At 34.2% G+C, this 22,689-nt stretch overlaps 9 protein-coding genes and 1 pseudogene across 10 annotated transcripts, besides 3 other annotated features; 5 read left to right on the top strand and 5 right to left on the bottom strand.

The window, feature by feature from the left end:
* Nucleotides 1-1,319: a mobile genetic element.
* A 985-nt stretch (nt 1,320-2,304) lies between these two features.
* TVAGG3_0837180 (uncharacterized protein) lies at nt 2,305-2,913 on the bottom strand (the record flags this gene model as incomplete). The annotated part of the gene is made up of 1 exon (XM_051248749.1): nt 2,305-2,913. One exon carries the CDS (start codon nt 2,911-2,913, stop codon nt 2,305-2,307), a length of 609 nt encoding a protein of 202 aa, XP_051084224.1.
* A 9-nt stretch (nt 2,914-2,922) lies between these two features.
* Nucleotides 2,923-22,670: a mobile genetic element.
* Nucleotides 3,104-3,679: a mobile genetic element.
* Nucleotides 3,691-4,278, bottom strand: TVAGG3_0837210 (uncharacterized protein; the record flags this gene model as incomplete). Its single annotated transcript, XM_051248750.1, has 1 exon — nt 3,691-4,278. One exon carries the CDS (start codon nt 4,276-4,278, stop codon nt 3,691-3,693), a length of 588 nt encoding a protein of 195 aa, XP_051084225.1.
* TVAGG3_0837220 lies at nt 4,612-5,555 on the top strand (annotated as a pseudogene). Its single transcript has one exon. A coding segment is annotated over exon 1 (944 nt).
* TVAGG3_0837230 (DNA/RNA polymerases family) lies at nt 9,890-10,267 on the top strand (the record flags this gene model as incomplete). Its single annotated transcript, XM_051248751.1, has 1 exon — nt 9,890-10,267. A coding segment is annotated over one exon (378 nt), but the record flags the coding sequence as incomplete, so codon positions are not given.
* On the top strand, nt 10,416-11,276 carry TVAGG3_0837240 (uncharacterized protein; the record flags this gene model as incomplete). Its single annotated transcript, XM_051248752.1, has 1 exon — nt 10,416-11,276. One exon carries the CDS (start codon nt 10,416-10,418, stop codon nt 11,274-11,276), a length of 861 nt encoding a protein of 286 aa, XP_051084227.1.
* Nucleotides 12,467-13,381, top strand: TVAGG3_0837250 (organellar and viral DNA polymerase type B; the record flags this gene model as incomplete). The annotated part of the gene is made up of 1 exon (XM_051248753.1): nt 12,467-13,381. The coding sequence occupies one exon, from the start codon at nt 12,467-12,469 to the stop codon at nt 13,379-13,381; it is 915 nt and encodes a 304-aa protein (XP_051084228.1).
* TVAGG3_0837260 (KilA, N-terminal/APSES-type HTH, DNA-binding family) lies at nt 13,914-14,738 on the top strand (the record flags this gene model as incomplete). Its single annotated transcript, XM_051248754.1, has 1 exon — nt 13,914-14,738. One exon carries the CDS (start codon nt 13,914-13,916, stop codon nt 14,736-14,738), a length of 825 nt encoding a protein of 274 aa, XP_051084229.1.
* On the bottom strand, nt 16,562-16,981 carry TVAGG3_0837270 (protein of unknown function, DUF4108 family; the record flags this gene model as incomplete). The annotated part of the gene is made up of 1 exon (XM_051248755.1): nt 16,562-16,981. The coding sequence occupies one exon, from the start codon at nt 16,979-16,981 to the stop codon at nt 16,562-16,564; it is 420 nt and encodes a 139-aa protein (XP_051084230.1).
* Nucleotides 18,283-18,675, bottom strand: TVAGG3_0837280 (uncharacterized protein; the record flags this gene model as incomplete). Its single annotated transcript, XM_051248756.1, has 1 exon — nt 18,283-18,675. The coding sequence occupies one exon, from the start codon at nt 18,673-18,675 to the stop codon at nt 18,283-18,285; it is 393 nt and encodes a 130-aa protein (XP_051084231.1).
* On the bottom strand, nt 20,333-21,249 carry TVAGG3_0837290 (protein of unknown function, DUF4106 family; the record flags this gene model as incomplete). Its single annotated transcript, XM_051248757.1, has 1 exon — nt 20,333-21,249. A coding segment is annotated over one exon (917 nt), but the record flags the coding sequence as incomplete, so codon positions are not given.
* Nucleotides 22,671-22,689: the final 19 nt, after the last annotated feature.

The following is a 22,689-nucleotide window of genomic DNA, read 5'->3' on the forward strand; positions in this document are numbered from 1 at the left end:
AGGGACAAACTATCCAGTGTCACTTTTCAAAGGAATAAAAAAAATAATAAAGATGAAATAATAACATGAAATCTTATCTAAATATAATTTTATCTAAATAGATAAATGAATTAAGCAGTTTACAGTTATATATATTTAATGAGAGACAATATCTAGTTCTATGGTAGAAATGACTCTTAGACTCAAATAAGTAACACAGATAGAAAGTACTCAGTATAACAATTATATATGTACACTCAAAGTTAGTCGCTGCTAAAATCTTAACCTTGCATTTCGGGAAAATCCGACAAATGGCTCTTAGACTCAAATAAGTAACACAGATAGAAAGTACTCAGTATAACAATTATATATGTACACTCAAAGTTAGTCGCTGCTAAAATCTTAACCTTGCATTTCGGGAAAATCCGACAAATGGCTCTTAGACTTGTTTTGATAATTAATTCTTCAATTATATTATAATTTAAACAAATTTCCCAACTATCTGTATGTCATTCAATTCCCGGCCACTACATTCAATGATGGACCATTTCCTTCAAATTTTGAAATACCTTATTCAATTTGTTGTATGGAGCCCGTGATATTCAACACTATGGAGCTCCTCCAGTTTGGTATCCAAGAAGAGATAAAAGCTAGCATGGGCTACTCTCAAAAATGCAGGAAAGAATACTTCACGATCGAATACAAATGTAAGTATCCACAATGTCAAGCTAAATTCAAAGTCCGGATAATAAATCAAGATAAATATGAACTACTAATCCACTCTGACTCTCATGATCATTCTGCACCTCCGAAATCAACAAAAACAATATCCTCATTATTTGTCAGAAATTATCTTAAACATTACTTTGAAAACAATATGAATCATGCTACAGCTCAACTTAAGTGTTTCCAAGACTTAAATATTTCATATACAGACGAAGAGTTACTTTCAATATTTGCACAAGGTCCAGATGCATTACGTAAATTTGCTCAAAGAGCTGAAATTGTTTCCAAACGCTTTAGTTCGGATGAAAAAGTTTCTTTAGCTATCTTTGCCGAATCTGTTCAAGAAAGTTGTCCAGAAGATTTAATTGAATTTATCTCTGAGCCGGGAAAACTAGTTTTTTTATATGCACCTTTCGAAGCGAAGGCCCTTGGTCACCAAATTTCTACGTTTCACATCGATTCAACGTATAAACTTCTAAGGGCTAACATTCCATTATATGCACTCACAGGAAAAACAGAACATACTATTGTTTTTCCTTTTTTGTATTTCTTTATTTCTCCTGACACAAGCGAAAATATTCAATATTGTGTTTGTCGTTATTTTCAATATATTAGTTAGTATACATATCTTCAGTACGGTGGCACTGCGCGCCATCTTACCGAAGATATGTCAATCTGACACTTTACAAAACCACTAACGTATATTTTACATCACAGATGCAATATTTCTAATAACCTTAAACTATTTCTGCCACGTAAAGTATTTATCACATAAACCACCTCATCTCACCTCTCTGTACGTTATATATTGTGCGCAGGTCATTGCCCATGGCAACTCCCCGCGACACAATGCACGTGCATGAAAAAAATAAACGTTCTCACTAACGTTCTCACTAACGTTCCCACTAACGTTCCCACTAAGGTTCTCATTTACAAAAGTATTGCAGCGCTTCCCATTGCTGTGCTTCACACAATAGTTCATATTCTTCAGTGTCCCTAGCTGTCCTTCCTTTTTATATAACTCCATGACATTTATAATCTCGCGAAACTTAACAGGTAGCATAACAGATTAAAATCAGATGAGGTTTTGAACCAAAATTTCTAAGCAACGTTGTCAAGGATTTTGAGGAACTAGGGACAGAGTGTGGCAAAGTCCAAGATTTAATTTATCTTCATCTGTTTCATCAGCTATCTCATCTAATATGCCAATATTTTATTCATAACTCGTGGCAAACTCACTAACTTTCATTATGTTCATCTGCATGCTTCATCTGATAGAAAGTATGACTTTCATTAACTCTGTGAGATAATGAAAACTACTAGGGACAGAGACCATGGCAAAGTTTATGATTTAATTATTATCTCTCACTAACAACAACCACAAACTCCAACACTAACGACAAGTACTAACCTCAACACAAATGACATACACATAACAACACCCAACTCCAACACTAACGACAGTACTAACCCACACAAATGACAAACACTAACAACAACCACAAACTCCAACACTAACGACAAGTACTAACCTCAACACAAATGACAAACACTAACAACAACCACAAACTCCAACACTAACGACAAAAATAAATGTCCTCACTTCTTAACAAAGTAATATGTGCTTCTTACACCACCATAGCTCAAACGTTTCTTTTCAAACATCGATTGAAACTTATTTTGAGCCATTGGCTTTAGTCTCTTTTTCTTCAAATACGCCAAGAAATCTTCTTCACATCTTTTCATTTCATAGCCTTCTTTAAACTCCTCCTTGTTAAGTTCTATGAAATCCTTTATCTCATTCTTTGTTGCAATGGCTTCTTCACAAACGACATCGTGAACTATTTCATCATTGCATTCATGTATGACCTCCTCACTGTTCTCATGAACTATTTCATCATTGCATTCATGTATGACCTCCTCACTGTTCTCATGAACTATTTCATCATTGCATTCATGTATGACCTCCTCACTGTTCTCATGAACTATTTCAACACTGTTCTCATGAACGACCTCCTTACTGTCTTTCATAAGCGTTTCAAAGTCTCCTTTACTCATTACTTCAATCTCATGCTGTTCACAGTAGTACTTAAACTCACTGTATATGTCTTTGTTGTATGTTATATTGCTTCCCATGTACTCCATGAATTTTTCAAGCACTTCCTCATAATTCACTGTTTCTTTCTTTCCACGACCTTCTAATATCATACTTGCTTCGTAAATATAACTTCTTGCAGAACCGTCTCGCTTTCTACTTCTCTTCACAAATTCTCTCATCTTGCCACCAAATACATTTGAACTACATGCAAAGAATTCATTCTCCTTCGCAAATTCTTTATATCTTCTGTAGCACTCTGTACAATTCCATCCGGATACAAACTTTTCATAGAACCTCGTAAAACATTTGGTAAGGTGTTTTGTTCATTTCGATGAGTTCTTGTTTAGCCCTGGTGAATGGTATCTTCCTTACATCAAATTCACTTAAATCTTTCTTCATGAAGTACGTCAGTAAGTTTGAATAAAACTCTTCATTAAAGCTTTCAATGAGATTTGAGAAATATTCGTAATTTCCTTTGTATCTGCTGCTTACGTCAATGACAACAAATCTTCTGTCGTCTTTGTCAATCTTTACTGAGTTGAAGTTGTTAGATATCATGATGATATTACAAACATTCTCTATCTTTCTTACTGGCTGACACTTCTGATTTAAGTCCAACTGAGTCTCTGTTACTATTGACTTTAGTGCGTCGTGGTTCATGACCTTAGACGTATCGCATGAGCTTAGTTCATTGCATACGATGAGCTTCATGTTCTCAATAGCAGCATTGAATCTACCAACCACATTCTCTATTGCCGTTATATTATTGTTGGCGTACTTGCTAATGAGCTCGCATAGAACATTACTAAGTACATTCTTACCAGTTCCTTGCTTTCCTATTAACAAAAGTACTGTTCCAGTCTTTCCCACGGGATACTAACTAAAAATTATATTTTTATCGTTCGATAGTAGTTGTATATGAAACTAAGTTCTAAGTAAAACGCATGGTATAATGGAATTATTCTTTTTCTTCCATCTGTAGTAAACCATACTTGAAAGTCTGAAATACTTCCACTTGGTGGTTCGTATAACTTTGTAGGTTTTTCGTAAAAGTCATTCATCAGACATAAGAAAGAGTTTTGCGCACCAGAAAATGAAGCATGAACAATAATAGCATCTGGGTCGAAAATATTTTCATATGTTCCATTAGGTTTTTCGACTTCATAAAAGTCCGGGTGTACTGGATATTCTGCAGGCTGATTTAACATCCTCATAAATCTATACCATGCCAAGTTGTTATATTTTGTAGAAATATAAACGTTTTCTCCAAGGTCTTCTATTTTATTGATTTTAACAGTTGCATTTTTCCTGTCATAAATAATATCGAGATGGTATTCTCCTTCGTCAATGTTATACTGGTTTGCATATTCGATATAGATATCGTTTATTTTTTCTTGAAAAGCTTGAAGAGTTGTTTCTAAGTTTACAAGCAAACTAACTTGTAAAAGTTTTCCCTGTTCAAATTTCTCATACATACGTTTTTCTTTGTTATAGTATCGAACTTCAAAACCGACCGTAAATGGGAAACCATGTATGGCTTCTGAAATGAACTTCATTCTACGAAAGCCAATAGCTTTTGTGACGGATGGGTCTCTTAACCATCTTAATGGGTAGTCAAAACGATAGCCTTCATGCTTTACGGTATCTGTCTCAAACTTTTGACCGACATTAGTAAAAAGTTCATCTAATGGTTTAGTTGTAGCAACTCTAGAATTTTCTTTTTCTATTGAAAGCATATTTTATCTAGAATAAAAATGTCGAAAGATATTGCTTCATAAGAGAAATACAACACAAACCGACAACTCATTATGCAAGCTCTAAATAAGAAACACAACAAACTTTTCAAACTATTCTAAGATATCTGAGTCATTGAAAGAAGGAAACTTAAAACTGACATTAAACCCAATGACAGATGAGTTTCTGTTTCAAGACAATAAGAACATACTGTCTGTATAAATCCAACAAAAGGAACTTTAAACGAAGAAACCTATAAATGAACTTCTTTTGAAAGCAGATGTTGACAACAAAGCTGACAAAGAATATGTAGACGATGCAATAGCAAAAGAAGAAGAAAGAGCTAACAATGCTTATGCAACAAAAGAACATACTCATCCTGAACTAGCAGACAAACATATGTTGACAATAAAATGTCAAGTGAAGTGACAAGAGCTGAAAACGAATATTCTAAAAAGACTCATACACATTCTATATCTGATATTACAAACTTACAAGAAACCTTAAACAGGAAAAGTGACGTTGGACATACACATACCATTGCAAATATACAACTTACAAGAAACCTTAAACAGGAAAAGTGCCGTTGGACATACACATTCTATATCTGAAATAACAAACTTACAAGAAACCTTAAACAGTAAAAGTGCCGTTGGACATACACATTCTATATCTGAAATAACAGACTTAAACGTTAGCCTTGAAAAGAAAGCAGACAAGAACCATACACATGATTTCTTCACAACTGTTGCTATAGAAAGTATTGAAGGAACGGTTGAAGGAACTGGTGGGGATGCATTATATTGTAAACCTCCTAACTTTCCACAAGGTTTAACATCGGATGACGACATAACGACGATGAGAAACATTAGATGTAAAGATGTTTATGTCATGAAGGATGAACATAATATTAAATTCACTGCTCAAGATTTATATGACAAGAAAGCAGACAAAACAGAGCTTCAAACATTAAAGACAGAAATACTTCAAACATTATATCCTATAGGCTCTATTTATACGTCAATGAACTCAACAAATCCAGAAACAGTTCTGGGTTTTGGAACTTGGACTCAAATAGTCGACAGGTTTTTGTATTGTGCAAACTCTTCAAAGGAAACAGGTGGAAGTAAAACGATTTCAGGTGAAAATTTACCTGCACATAGTCACTACATAGATTTAAGCACATCTCAAGCAGGTTGGCATAAGCATAGATATTGGGATTGGTCAGCAATGACAAAAGGTAAAGGATATGATGTTAAAGACAACGTTAAGTTTGCTATAAATTGTTACTGGAGTAACACTGAGGGAGGAGGAAACCATACACATCACGTTTCAGGATATACGCAAACAACGGGACAAAGTAAAGAATATATGCCACCTTACATGACAGTTTACGCATGGTATAGAATTGCTTAGTCGTCATTTTCAACTTCTTTAGCATATTCGTCAGGAGTTGTCTTATATTTGTTAGGAACTGTCTTTGAAAGTATACCACCTTGAACTTTGACAAGTTTGAAACGAGGTCTGGCAATAGTAGTTTTATCTTCTGCTTGCAGTGTGTACATTTTGCCATGTTTGCCTAAAACTTCATAATATTCTCTTGTATACTTTCTTCTATTTTTACGAACACGAACGTGAGTACCTGTCGGGTTTCCATTGTTGTCATAGTCAATAGTATTTTCATATGGGTCGCGTTTAGGTATTTCTATTTTTACTTTGTCACCTTTCTGAAGTTTGAAGCCCGGCATTCTTTCTTGTTTGTCTCTTTTGACTAAATTATTAAATATATAGTCTTTCTCTAAGTCAGGGTTGTTTTTCATTTCTTCGGGGGAGTGGTTTTCCAAACCTTTTTGTTCACGGTTATTGTAAATATTTAAAACTTGTCTCATCTTTGCCATGGAGAAGTGTCTATATTTGTCGTCATATGACATTTCATTTGCTTCACCACCTTGTGGTTGGTTTAAGTCTCTTAACATTTTTATACATCCGTCAATGACACAAGAGCAGAATGGTTTTGGTCGACAATGAAATATTGGTTTACATTTTTTGAACGCAGATAGTTTTTTACATCATCTGATTTGAAAGAACTTTTCACAGTCAGATGTCAGTTTTGTTGGATGGTATTTGTCACGAATATTGTCAAAGCAGTTTTTACATCTAAAATATTTTTGGACCATAATGGTATGGCTTCACAGTATCTTGTGTTTTGACCAAAAATATTAACCAGTATGGAGGTCCATCTGTTCTAACTCTCGGAATGTTTTCCAAGATATCCATAAACCAAGCATTTGGTGTTGAACTAAAGATTTTTATCATGAGTGCTTTTTTTGTTGCCTTAGAAACATAGGGGTCCTTGTTTGGATTCGTCATTTTTTAACCCATAAGAAATGGGTTTATTTGGCGCATTAGCAGGAGTGCATCTAGATTTTTACCGCAGTGGGAAAATAGCCAGAGGTGCATTTGGAATTGGAAGGAAGATTTTGAGTACATTAGGTATACTTAAAGAGAAAGCACAACCTATTATACAAACTGTACAGAAAGGTTGGGATGTAGCACGAGATGCAACAAATCTTTTTCCAATCCTGAAACAAGAGGAAAAGTTCAAGGATGGATGGACAATGTAGGAAGACAAGCAGGAAACTATTATAACAAAGCAAATGACTACTATAACCAAGCAGGACACATATGGACCAAGGTGAAATTCTTTAACAGAGGATATAAACAGTGGGTAAACAATAACCAACCTCAACCGCCTCAAACGTGGGGAATGTAAAATTTTTACTGAGATGAAATGAACAATGCAGCATTGAGACAAATAAGTTCAAGATGGATTTGTCGGCTTCCAGCAGTTACACCACGTGTTTGTCAAGTTCTTATATCAGGAAGTTTTAGACCGACTTAAAAAAACCTAAACAACCAGTTGAAAACAAACCAAACTAAAATTTTTTACTGAGATGAAATGACCGAAGAAGTTTGAAACGGTAGATTTGACACCACAAACAAAAAGTTCAGAACCATTGTCAAAACCCGTCAAAGAACTTACAGATGAAGAGAAAAATTCAATAATAGAAAGTGCCAGGTCTGGAAATACAAACCTAACTACAAAGTCACTTTTCATAAAAATGGAACGGCTAGTATCTCAAAAAAAGAAACAGACTCTCACAAATAAAATATTGAAGTCTGAAGGAGCTTTCGAGACAACAGATGGAAAAGTTTTACTTCACTGACCAACAGTTCATTATAGAACATCTCATTGACTTAGAGTCGAAATATTCTAAACTTTACAACAAACACAAAAAGTTGAAAGGAAAACAAAAACAAATGGCATATGATATTTATGAAGATGTTGACGACACAACTGTTCCTGCAAGTAAGTAAAGTCAGAGGAACCGAAAAGTGACGAAAAACCGATAGAAGAAGAAAACCAAAAACTGAAGATAAACAAAACCAAAGTTTAGTTTGGAAACTAAACCAAGTCAACCTTCATTAGCTGGTATGGGTTGGCGTCAAAGACTTATGGCAGCAGGCGGTTATGTAAAGTAAAGAAAAAATATTTTTTTATTTTTATAAAAATGCCCCCATATAGAATGGATAGAAAGTCTGCTAGAATAAAAGCAGAGTTTGCAAAGATATGGTTGGAGAGTTTCGAAGAAGTTTTAAATATAGGAAGGGAAGACCCATAAAAGTCTATGACAAATTGTCTGGTCTTCGCTACGAAATGGATTTGGAAACAGCACGTGCCAATTATCCAAACAGACTAGAGAGGTTAGAAGAAGAACGTCTTATGGACATGCCTTTCGATGTTAGTGAACCTCAAGTTGAAGGACCACGACGGCTTTGCCAGATTCTACTGGAAACATGACGAACAATTGCATCCTTTTGAGAAGGAAAAAGGTAGTGCAGAGGATGGTCATGCTCCCATGGAAAGAACAAGATATCATATGAAAAGTACCGTGAAGTTAGAAGTCAAATTACATCTGGTCGAACCTTTACAGTAAAACTTTGACGAAGGAAAGAACAAAGAAGGCTTCATGGGAGTACTTGCTGCCATACAAGACGGAAATAAGAAAGGACACAATCTCAGATTGACCATAACAGATTTGGATGGTCACATTTACTATGCACATGGCAATGAACAAACAGCCGCAAAACTTCTTTGACGCTTTCAAGACTACAAAGAGGAGAAAAAATGGTTGACTCCGACTCAGACATTTTGAATGCAATTGAAGGAATTGCAAGTGTCAAGTTCGAATGGTACCAACCTAAACCTCAAGCAGTCAGACAACATGCTGGATACTTCCCGTTCATAAATAAGTCTGACATTGACTTGACAAGGTATGGAATTTACAATTCAATTGAAACAATTGTCAATGAACCTTGTATTCTTACATGTCTCAGGAACTCTGGTCTTGTTACAGAAGAGAAGATGAAGTATCTTGAGTCATGTGTGAAGACAAGGTACATTCTCAGAGGTCAATTGGCAAAAATTGCACCGTTGGCAAATGTCAATATCCGAGTCAACATACCTACAGCTAAAGGTTCTTCACATGACGACTATTGTTGTTGACAAAGACTTACCATGGTGAAGATTGTAATTGTCCACAACCACTTCATGTTGAACGAAAGTCTTACAAACCCATTGTTCGGAAAAGGCAAGTGCAACATTGTCAGAGCTGTAAACATTCTTTTCGAGAAAGGTTTGTTGGAACCAATTCCAGATGACAAGCTGACAGAAACTTTTGTACCAAAAGACGAAACAAACTTTTCATTGTTAGCAAGACCAAAAGTTGTTCCAGACAAAGTTCTAGTACAAAGAAGTACACAATTCCACAAGGGGTTGGTATGTTCGGATACCAACCTGAACCAGAAGAACTTCCAATGAGGTTGCAAGAACTTCAAGATGCTATAAACAAACTTCCATTGAGACATCCAATTGACGTCAAATTGTATTGGAGAGCATCTGAGTTAGGTCAGAAGGTTTTATATGAAACAGGTTGCTTCGACGATGTTTATGAGATAACAGGAGAAGTTTCTCAGAAGATAAGAGACTCACTTGAATTTCCACAAACTGGACCAATTGGTTGCGACAAGTTCGACTCAAACGAAAAGATATACTATGTCGACCTTAACGCTGCATACATGAGGTTTGTCCAATATATTCCGACTGGAATTCCAAACGAAGATGGTGAGTTTCCGGGAAGGAACTATACAGTTGGAAAAGTCATACAACAACTGTATGATATTAGGAAAGCTTCAAACCCCAAACTTGCAATGACACTCAAATTGCTTATGAATTCGACATGGGGATATTCCATTAAGAAACCTCAAGAGATGAAGAGTAAACATTATGAGAAGGTCGACAACTTTGTTGAAAGGTTTTCTCCTTTTGTTTTGAAGTACGAATTCACTCAAGGTCAAAGTGGCTTAGTAACCACATTAAAACCTATTGTCGAACATTGGTCTTACCCTCAGTTCGCAAAGGCAGTACTTGACAACTACAACAAATTCTTCTCCGAAGTCAAATCCAAAGTGAAGGTTTACTATGAGAACATTGACGCACTCATGACGAACGAAGAAGGATACAACAAACTCATTGAAATGGGTTTAGTCGGTGAAAAGATGGGTCAATTCAAATTGGACAAAATTTTCACCGAAGTTCATGTAATATCGAAAAGGAAATATTGGGGCATACTTGAAGACGGCACAGAAATAAAACATTGCATGAAGTAAAAAATTTATTTTAAAAAAGTGACATTTTTTTATTTTATTTGAAATGTACGCTGAGTTTGTTGGAGAAGACTGTTGGGAAACTTGTTTGTTAGATGAGAAATATGAAATGGCATACCATTTTAAAACAATATATTTTTACATATATTAAATGCTTCAGGTTGAAAAACAAAGAACAAAAGTAGCAGATACAAAACCGTTAGACTATATCTTTACAAATGCTGGTAGGACTATTTCAGATGAAGAAATTTCCTCCCGAGCATACAGGTTTGACTATCCAATTCGTTGGCTTCAAAGTCCTTCAGATGCAAAGGCAATAGGATTTAGAAGAGTTTTGTTTTCAAATAGAACTAACGCATTTATGTTCGTAGTATATTTTCATGGGCAGTATAAAGGTTCTGATGGTCTAATAGACAAATTTGACGAAATGAGGATCTTTACAGTTCGTTCAGACGAAAGTCTTGAGAAAACTCTAAATGACTTTCAAACTCAAATGAACAAATATTATTGGGAATTTCAAGAAAAATACGACTCTTTACTAAATGGAACATACTATCTGAAACTAGAATATGACAAGATGAACTCCACCGTTTCATTTCAAAAGATTGAAATTAACCCTCCAAGAGATACAGAGTTTTTATTTTGGAAAGTAGACAAACGTTCTTGGGCACAATTTCTTCGGTTACTAAACCAGAACGAACCATTACCACCAGATGGTCCATTTAAATTTATACTTCCACCAACAGATTTGATGGTTTATAGAAACGTGTTTGACCCTCAAAATGTTATGTGTCATGCAAGTTTCAGTTCAAGCAACAATAGTTTTCTATGTATTGGTAAGGACTTTTATGACTTTGCTTCTAAATTCTACGAACCACCTAGTAACAGTTTCTCTGACTTTCAAGTTTGGTTCACAACAAATGGTGTGCAACATATTATTCCATTGTACTATGACTTTTATCTCGAATTGTCTTTCATATATAACTACGGAAAAGTGCTGAAAAAGTATTGAAAAATAATGTTTATGTTAGCATGTTAGATCTAACACGTTTTCTAACATTTTTTTTCACCCTCTTGAATTTTCATGAATTTTATATATTAATGTTTTCGTTATGCCACTTTGTGCCGTCAGTCAGTCAGTCAGTCAATGAATTTACACCAAAAAATAATGTTTATGTTAGCATGTTAGATCTAACACGTTTTCTAACATTTTTTCTCACCCTCTTGAATTTTGTATAAAAAGCAACCGTCTGAATTCAGACTGTTGCTATATTCTTCACAAAATGCTTGTTTTGAGGTCGAGCCACTTTTGGCTCCACCGTATTCTTTCAACCAAAACTCTCGAAAATCATGAATTTCCTTAAGATAGAAAAAATAAAGTTAGTTTTATTTTATTTATTCTTCATTTTTTTGTATAAAAGATATGATTTCAGGGATTTTTTTGACGAAGTGAAGACTAACACTTCGTCAAAAATAACAGTTATATAATGAAAAAGTGAAAGTTATTCTTCATTTTTTTGTATAAAAGATATGATTTCAGGGATTTTTTTGACGAAGTGAAGACTAACACTTCGTCAAAAATAACAGTTATATAATGAAAAAGTGAAAGTTATTCTTCATTTTTTTGTATGTAAGATATGATTTCAGGGATTTTTTTGACGAAGTGTCAACCTTCACTTCGTCAAAAATAACAGTTATATAATGAAAAAGTGAAAGTTATTCTTCATTTTTTTGTATGTAAGATATGATTTCAGGGATTTTTTTGACGAAGTGTCAACCTTCACTTCGTCAAAAATAACAGTTATATAATGAAAAAGTGAAAGTTATTCTTCATTTTTTTGTATTTGACGAGAATGTCGGGTAGAATGTTAGATCTAACACGTTTTCTAACATTTTTTCTAACATGGTCTAAAACTCTCGAAAATCATGAAATTTACACCAAAAAATAATGTTTATGTTAGAATGTTAGATCTAACACGTTTTCTAACATTTTTTCTAACATGGTCTAAAACTCTCGAAAATCATGAAATTTACACCAAAAAATAATGTTTATGTTAGAATGTTAGATCTAACACGTTTTCTAACATTTTTTCTAACATCGTAGAAAACTCTCGAAAATCATGAAATTTGGTCATTTCCTTAAGATAGAAAAAATAAAGTTAGTTTTTTTTAAAAAATATTTTTTATTTTTATTGTAAGAACATGTTAGCAACAACAGCACCAAACTCGTTAGTTATGAATCCTACGTCAATGTTGGTAGAGATGAAAAGCTTCATTCCTTCTTCATATACTTTCGAAACAGAAATCCAGAAGATAAAGCAAGAACTTTTAACAAGTAATTTAGACTGTACCGCACAGGATGAAGAAAATGAACAGTATCTTTATGAAATGCAGGACATTATTGACCATTTGCCTAAACTACCTGAAATCCAACAACAAAAACTCACTATTCCTGAATTCGACGAAATTGAAGTCAAACCAACTGACTCAGTAGAAATAAAGAAGTTCATACGAAAGGTAAATTATGAATTCCTTGGTTTTCATTGCAACCATAAGGTTATGGACAAAGATTGCGACATGGTATATAAGAATGTTTCTGACATATATAAATCTGAAGAATTTAAGACCTACGACAACTTTGTTTCGTTAGTTGCAAAATGTGTATGGCAGATAAGAGATAAAGATAGAAGAGGTAAAGTATGGAACAAACAAATAAGACCCGCTATGTTTGAGATGAAGAGAGCAATTGACGCTTTAGTTGTTTTAGCAGGTAAGGTTTCAGAATATAACGCAAAAATGAACCCGCAATGTTCTAAATGTAAAGCAGCAATTAGGAGATATAACTACTCCGTCAAAGAGATAGAAAGAATGAGAAACGACTATGCAGACTTAAAGAAAGAAGCAGAAAAGCCAGCAGAAGATAAAATGGACATGTTAGAATTTCTGAACAAAAACTATCCAACAGCAGAAGATTTCCTTCTATCTGACGTCAAGAAGAAGTATAAAGAAACCTTCGGCATAGTTAAAACATTCGATGTACTGACAGAAGAAATAGAAGCTACGAAATTGTTTAAAGTCATGAACCATCGCAACATATACCATGTAAAACGCTTGTAAATAGTTATGTTAGAAAAAATGTTAGAAAACGTGTTAGATCTAACATGCTAACATAAACATTATTTTTACTGAATTCAGCAACAAAATTCATGAGTTTTGTGTGTTTTAGACCATGTTAGAAAAAATGTTAGAAAACGTGTTAGATCTAACATGCTAACATAAACATTATTTTTGCTGAATTCAGCACAAAATTCTTCGATGTTAGAAAAAATGTTAGAAAACATGTTAGATCTAACATGTTAACATAAAATATATTTTTATTGAATTCAGCAACAAAGTTCTTCGATGTTAGAAAAAATGTTAGAAAACATGTTAGATCTAACATGCTAACATAAACATTATTTTTGCTGAATTCAGCAACAAAATTCTTCGATGTTAGAAAAAATGTTAGAAAACATGTTAGATCTAACATGCTAACATAAACTTTATTTTTATTGAATTCAGCAACAAAAATCATGAATTTCCTTAAGATAGAAAAAATAAAGTTAGTTTTATTTTTATTTATTTTTTTATTTTGTATGTAAAGACAGATATGTCAACAACAGAGAACACAACAACAGTTATAGTCCATGAAGCTATAAATGAAGAATATGAGTGGGTTCAGTTTAACAAACAACTCCGTCTCATTCGTTCAGTCAAAGACGATATGTACCAAATGCAAAGTATTTTGACGGCTTGTTTTGCTCCAGACACTAAACACGCAGACGACTGGTTCAAAAACCAAAGCACACAAGAACTTTTGAGTGAAATTTCTCTAGACAGACTTTTTTCGGTCTTGCATAAAACACATGAAAATCGTAAAAATTTGCCAATAAATTTAAGAGGATATTATGTACATAGACTTTTAGTAAATGCTGTTGCAATGTGGGCTTCTCCTCGTTATGCATGGCATGTTTACAAACTTCTTGACGAAATTCATAGACAAGAACGTGAAGAGATGGAAAACAAGCTTGAAGCAAAAGATGAAGTCATTGAAGCAAAAGACAAAAGCATACAGAAAAGAATACCACGTTCGGTACCAAAAGGAAAGGAAAAGAACTATAAGTATATGATTTATACTGAAGAGATGGAAAATGAAGAAGATAAAGATATGGTTATGTTGCATTTAGTCAGAAGAAACAACAAAAGCTTTTACGACCTTGCTAAGATTTACAAATCTGACAGAAATTGGTTCTATCGTGAAAACTTACCGATTTCAATGACTCCAAATGAAGATGTGAAACAAATAGTTCAAGATACGTTACCTCAAACACACTATGATATTAAAGGTTGTACAATTCTTACCTTCAAAGAAGATTTGCCATTGTTAAAGGAAAAAATAACAGAGTATTTTGACAACTTCAAACAAGTAGGGTAAATGCACTCTTTATTTTTACGCTTGACTTCAGATGGCTCAGGTAGCTCAAATTAGGTAAATTGCCTCGTCAAATCCTTCTGGCATTCCGAGTCCTTCCTTCCGACAGGAAAAAATTTTCCCGACAACTGGAAAAAATTTTCCTTCTGGCATTCCGAGTCCTTCCTTCCTACAGGAAAAAATTTTCCTTCCTACAGGAAAAATTTTTCCTTCCTACAGGAAAAATTTTTCCAGTTGTCCGTCCGTAAACCATTCAAATTTTCGAAAATTGAGAACTTTTTGGTCGAACTTCAGAAAAAGTTTTTCCTTCCGACAGGAAAAGTTTTTCCATCCGACAGGACACAAACGGATGACTGACGTTCCTCTTCCTGAATGCCTTCCAAAGCCAGAAGAACCGACAGCCCCAGCACCACAACAGACTTACTAAGACTAAACACTTACATTTTTACGCTTGACTTTTTACAATTTGAACTTTGTTCGCGTAGATATGAATTCTGAAAGAAGTATGAGGGTCTTGTATGACTTTGTACTTCTCCCATAGTTCATATCTGTCAAACTTACCTGCCATGGACTCTTTCATAAGTTCCATGAAATCGTCTTCGGACAATCCGGGGAAAAGTATTATGTCAGTAAGTATTCTTTTAACATCCTTACTTAAACTCTTTGCTGTCTGTACACAAATGACAACTGAGATGTTAAAGTGTCTGAGCTTCTTAAGAATTCGACACATATCTTGTTCTCTATTCTTTAACAAAGGATGAGAAGCGAAATCATCTAAGATAAGAAGACACCTATGAGGGTATGTCTTCCAATCGTAAGATTGCAATTTCTTCGAAATGTATTCTATCTCTTTCTGTTTGTTTCTGAAGTGTTTCTTCTCTAATATTCTCTGCATTTCCTCATTTGGGTCTTTAAACTTAGAATTTATATACTCATTTATAGCATTATACTTCAAAACTCTTCTTTGGTACTTCTTTATCCAATCTAACAACTCAGTATCCTTTATACATACTAACTTAGACTTCTTTATAATATCTTTGAACGAATTGACGGTTTGGTCAAATTGACCAGAAGTACTACAAATAACAACCAACTCATAGAATGGGTTCTTCTCATCTAGTTCTTGTTGCTGTGCAGCCATTTTAAGATAAGTGAAAGTCTTACCCGACCCAGGTGGTGCAATTAGACCTGTTATACCATTCTGAGCAAATAAGAACTTGTCATGTATAGGCTTTATCTGAGCATTTTCTAACTTCCTCTTGTTCTTGTTTAAAACATTCTCAAATTTCTTGTCAATGTCAGCAAACTTTTTTTCTAACATATTTTTAGAAAAATTAAAATTTTTATCTTTTAGAAAATGTCTAGCGATTTCACTATCTATATTCGAGACAAGCTTTTCGACAGCAAAACATCTGTCGACCATAAAATCTTACATAGTGTAAACAAGAAAGGTGAATTTGTTCTAAAGTTCTGTTTCTGGGAATATGACAAGAACCATAAAACATTAAGCAGAGCAGTCTTAAAATTTGTCAATGACAGACTTGTTGACAGAGATGACACCGATTGGAAAGATGAAGTCCAACAAAAGTTCTTAGAATGCAAAGAAGACACATGCGCTGTTCTTGAAGATGAAATAGAAAACAGAATAGAAGAGCTATTAAAGGACAAAGAACTTTTACATAAATATGGTTGCGCCAAATTTGACATAACTCCACCAGAAAAGAAGAAGAAAGAAAAGAAAGAAAAGAAAGTAGAAGAAGAGAAGAAAGAACCTGAGCCAGTTCCAGAGAAAAAGAAATTTGACATGTAAAAATAAAATTTTATTTTTAGAACATTTCTGGGTCAATGTCAATGTTCTCTTCCTCTTTAGGAGTAAACACTGGCTTAGACTCTAAAATCTTTTTACCCAATTTACCTTGAACTTCAACTATCTTAGACTCATAATATTCATAGTCGTCTGCTTTCTTTGGTTCATAAGGTATAACAAGTTTGTATGCTTTGCCTTCTTTAAGGTTTGAGAACCTTCTGTCAAAACTTTCTTTGACTGTTAACAAACCTTCTATGTCTAAGTCTTCAAATTTCGCACCATTTTTAGTCACAATAGCAAACTTAACTGGTTCGATGTTCCAAACTTTGCTGAATGAAGACTTTTCAAAATGGTAGAAGTAAACATTCAAATATGTGAATGGGTCTAGTTCTTCTTTAAGTCCTGACATGTACTTGTTTACTGAGATGAATTTTGCCATCTTTTCTATCGGATAAAAAAATATTTTTTTTAAAATTTACTCAGAAAAATTTTTCTTTGTATATACACCATTCTGTACGTCTAAAAGACTTTTGACATTTGCCAAGAATGTACGTTTAGAAGCTGTCATATAACCATATTCTTGACAATATTGTTTATACGAATCGTACAATGACCTTTCATCTAATGACACAAAGTCAGTTTCATCTATGAACAGTTCATATACACTCTTGTTTGCTTCTAACAATGTTTGTCTCTCTTCGGTATGTGGAATTTGTCTTGGATTGAACTTTGAAATATCTAATGTCATGAAATATGAGAACAAGTGGTTGTAAAAGTCAGATGTCAAACATTCTGACAAAGCGTCAAAATATTCTGTATCTTGCATATGAGAATCTGACGTTCTGACAACTACATATCTTCTGTCAGAACTTTCTAACTTCATCGGAACAGCATTGTTTGAAACCATAATGAAGTTTGCAACATTTTCACAAACTCTTTGGTCTTTATATTTTCTTTCAACAACTCCAACTTTGTCTGTTATAAGACTCTTCAAAGCATCTGAGTTCAAAACTTTTGTTGTATCTATACTTTGAAGTTCATTGCAAACTATAAGTTTCATATTCTCAATTGAAGAGTTAAATTTACCACAGATGTTTTCTAAGTTTGTCATATTAGGGTTCGAATAACCTTCTAACAGTTTGCACAAAATATCTGTAAAGAAAGTATTCTTACCAGTTCCTTGTTTTCCAATTATAATGAGAGCAGTTTCATTTTTAGCACTTGGATGTTGTAAGATGTTTGCAAACCAACATAAGATATACTCATAAACCTTTTCGTTTCCATTGCATATAATTTCTTTGACATGGTCTAACCAAGCTTCTATAATATTTTCTTTCCATTCTACTTGTTCATATTTATATCCAGTGAAGATAGAATAGAAGTTTGGAGAAGGTGTATAGAACTTTATACCTCGAACTGAAAAATCTTCTAACTTTGACAATAAGATATCCCAAGCATCTAACATCTTCATGCCAACTTGTACAACTTTTATTTTCTTAAGTTTCTGTCTACATTCTTGTTCAGACACTATTGTTGCTCTTGGTTTGTTAAAGACAACATCCCATTCTTTCATGACATAACATTCTGGGGCAGAGTCGACATAAATGACTAAACGTTTCAAATTCTCGACTGCTTTGTTATAGTCTCTAAATGGACACATATTTCTGAAGGCTTGGAAGTCATAAAAATCTGAAACATCTATTCTGTACATTTTTATAAAAATAAAAAAATATTATTTTTTTATTCTTGACTTTGTTGTTCCATTTGTTGCATTTGTTGTTCTTGAGCTATTTGTTGTTGAAGTTGTTCTTGTAATACAATACTTTCACCAGTTGCATCTTCCAATTCGAAACTTTCTGCCGTCATTGACAAATACATAGGACATAAAAGTTTTACAGGAACAAAGTTTGCGTCAACTAATGTCAACGTTATACTTGCCAAAGTGTTTGAGTTCACTAAGGTTGAAAATTCTGCATTCGAATGAACAATAGGCAAACCAGCAGAGAAAGTATTGTTTATACGCATAAGTATCTTTTGGTCATAATAGTTTCTGTCGACATTCGAATAACACTTTGAACCTAAGTTTGAAACAATATATAAGATTGGTGTGCTTAATGTCAATGGAATAGACATTCCTTGTATGACACCTTTTCCTGTTATAGGAAACTGTTGGTAGTAAAAACCAGAAATAAGTTTTGTATTATAGCTCATATCGTTTATAGTAAACTCAGTCGGACATCCAAACATAATGAAACCTGCTCTAGTTGCAGCACATGTTACACCCGTACTTAAAGTATTAAATAAGTCAACAAAACCTGTTGGTGGTATATCTGAGTAAGTATCTTCAAAGGAGTATTTTTTACCATTCACAACAATAAAGTCTTCTGGTGTCAAAGAGCAAAACAGGCTTTAGTCGTCATTGTGTTTAAGGTTAGTTTACAAATCGTCCTTGAGGACTTTGTAAGTTTGTTGTTATAGAATTATATGACTCAGGGTTTTTAGTCGTAATAGTATAAACCATTATGTCTTCTGCCATTTACTTAGCAAATAAAACTTTAATGAAATGTTGTGGTCGTCAAATATTTTATGACGTCTGGAAACTATACTTTAAGTTCAACGTTTCACCTCCTTTCATAACGTATATCTTGTCAATGACATTATATGAAACACCACAGCAACTAATGTCGGTTCTATTTCTTTGATGTTTATATCGTCTGCCTCTGTCAAAAGTTTCAATAGTTCTTTCAAGACTTCATGAGGTGCAATGACATATAGTTCACTTTTACAGGGTTGTTTCGACCAAGTTTAACATTATACTTAAAGCTTGACAAATCTTCTCCTGAGTTGAAGTTTGTCTTTCAGTTGTTGGTAGTCGTTTCGAATATCTGCAACAGAACTTAAGTCTCTGTTAACTTCAGGATATGTTGGTTCTTTTACAGGAACAATTGTTATACCATCTTCGTCTTCGTATGGTTTCCCCACTTCAACATCTCTGTCTTTGACATTGACAATAACACTTTGACTGTTTGTTTGAGTTGGTGAATTTAACTTCACATCTGCCACCGCCATTAAACCTTTTGAAACACTTACGCTTCTATTTTTCGGAAATGACATTTTACTTAGAATAAAAAGATGGACGTATTTGAGTATCTCTTTGAATTGAAGCAAAACAAAGTTTACACACACAAACAATACAAATACATTGACAGAATAGTTCTTTATACAAACAATGGTAAATGTTATAGAATATCAATATTTGCTGAACCAAAAATTTTCATATAAAGCAAAGAAAGTTGGTATAACCGAGATGGTGAAAGTTCTTGAAGCAGACAAAAATATAACTTCAAAACTGACCGATATTACTAAAGGAAAGTTTATAATACAATATTATGTCAAAACTGGCGTACTGTCATATTGACGGAGAAAGTCAGTTCAAGAACAACTTACTGACCTGCTGCCAAAAATCTGCTCGATGGAAGCTGTCGTTATGCCAATCTGAGGAGCTCCAGCAGGTTTCATCGAACGAATCTTCAAAAGAGCATCTTCCGTGAAAAGTGCTATTGGTTTTGTAAACTTCTTTGCTTTCAATTCATCTGGACCGTCTCTGTCACCAGTATATTGTATTTGAACTGTACCAACAGTTGAAATACCACCCATAAAGTCTTTCTGAGTCAGCAAATGGAATGCCAAGCCAAAAGTTTGAACGGTCTCCATTTGTATATTGAGTTTTTGACCTCCTGTATGAGTCCATACTTTCACATATGGCATAATAGAACTTTGCATTTCAGGGTTAATGGTTGTTGTGAAGTTGTTGTTAAAGTTCATAGCATCTAATGTCAAGTTGTATGACCTCATATCCTCAACTGTAGAATATTCTTCTCTTGGATAATATTTGCCATCTATGTTTATATGATATTTAATACCAGGGTTGTAGAAACAAGAATAGTCATTTATAGTTCGTCTGAACAGTACAAACATAGTATCTGCATGTTTCATTGCAGTTGTTAAAGCAATATCTGTTCTTGCACCTGGGTCAGCACTTTGGTTTCCAACTTCACCTGCAAAGTCTTTGACAGATATTTGGTGTATAGGGAACATAAGTGGAACTGCAATATATTTGGCAGCTAAAGCATTTGAAATATCTGGGTCCAACATATAAACGGCAAGTCTGCTTTCTATTCTCTTGCATTCAAACTTTTCGCATGTGAACTTAACTGGGTCCCAAGCAGTTCCAGCAGCATTGAAATAATAGTTTACTTCAGTGTTGAAGTTTGAGAAACCAAAGTCTAAGTCAACTTTGTCTTTGCAAAAGTCACAGAACTTGGCTCCACCAGTTCCAGCTACAGTAATAGTGAATGGGTCTTGTGTTGGTGCAATGACTAAGTTATTTTTGCTTGGAGTAAGTTCAATAGAAATTTTTCCTGCCCAGTTTGGCAAGTATCTTAAAAACCTGAAGATGAGGAAAGATGACAAAGGAACTCTAAGTTTCAGTTTTACTTTAGTGGCAGCATTTCCATCTGAACCAGAAAGGTTAACATAAACTCCTGGAACGTTAGGGTCAAGTCTTCTTATTTTCTCAATAGTTGCATACTGGTCTGTTTGTTCTCTAGCTTGTGGTTGTACTGAGTTTCTCAAAGCGAACCATTCATAGTTTGCCCATGTTACTGTTTGAACTAAGTCAGAGTTAGAATATATCTTATATCCCATGAAAACTTCTGGAGCATATTGGTATCCGACATAGAAAATTCCATTGCAACCTTTCTTGTCAGACAACTTGGCAGAAGGTTTTATTTCAATGTCTTGTTCCACGTATAAGAATGAGTTGTCAATAGAAATAATATGAAACCTGTCGCAAGCAATATCTACTGTTGTTGAAGAACCTTCTCCAAACTCACCTACGTTTCCATAAGAAACAGCAGTTGTATATTCGTAAGTTCCAGGAACTATTTCTGACCTTCTAATGGCATTGTCGCATTCGTTATACCATTCGGAAACATTTCCGTTCATGGCATCCAAAACTGTTGGCGTTATATTCTGAGCGGCGTACATTTCATATGGGTAAAAATATAGAATAGTTGGATTTATGTGTCATAATAGAACCCACTCGGACCAAGCTTTACTTTCTTCCTGACTGAGTTTTTAACTCTTCTTTTTCCTTCATTGCCACTACTTTCACTAGATGAAGTTACTTCTTCACTACTTTCACTTTGTTCTACTCTTCTCTTCTTCTTTGGTGTCGCTTTCGGTAACTTGCCCTCTGCTTCAAGTTGTTGCATCTTTGCCTCATGTTCACCTAGTATGTTGTAAATTTCCCATGTCCTTTTTGCCTTTGGGCTCTGGTCGCCCATCTCAGGTAACCTATATCCTAGAAAGATTTTGTCATAGTTTGTATTTGAGTCTTCGCGTATTGTTTGCATGACTCTTTCCTGAGTTTCCGGTTCAAGCTCTTCAAACAGAGCTTGTCCATATGGAATAAGCTCGTTTCCAAATATATGTTTTTGTAGCCATTCTGGTTTTCTTTCCATGTTACCAATAATATCTTTTGTGAATGGGAAAGCTTTTACCCAATGTTTCAGTCTTGCGTCATTTATTTCTGTAGTTGGTTTTATTTTGTCAAGGAACATGTTTTTCAATACTAACATTTCATTTGGTACTGTCCATTTGAGTTTTCTTAAATATTCATCCCTTCTCGGTTCATTGTCTGCAAAGTAAGTTTTTATGACATTTTGCAAACTTTCGTTTGCAAGGTCATGTACAATAGGTTCTCTTCCTTCTCTCTCCCTAACTTTCTTTCTAAACTCTTCACCAAATATACCATCTCTATGGTTCTGTGTAGTTCTTTGAGATAAATGTTCTAGAACGTCAGGTGTTATATTTCCATCAGCCATGTTCATTTCATACTGGTCCAAAATATCTGCATCTTTCATATCTTTCAATGGCATTAAAGCCGCGCTGAAAATACCAGCTATATCTGGTTCACCATTCACTTCCATTGCGTCTACAACTTCTTGGAATTGAGGTTGTAAGTTTATGAACCACCTATCCGGATTAGCTTTATGACCCCATCTCATTGTAGTTCCATAGTCTGCAGAAACAAAAGTAGGTTTGTTTCCATATTGGTTAGGTTCTGAATGAACTTTAAACAAT

This window comes from Trichomonas vaginalis, chromosome VI (genome assembly GCF_026262505.1).
Source record: "Trichomonas vaginalis G3 chromosome VI, whole genome shotgun sequence".
NCBI classification, from domain to species: Eukaryota; Parabasalia; order Trichomonadida; family Trichomonadidae; genus Trichomonas; species Trichomonas vaginalis.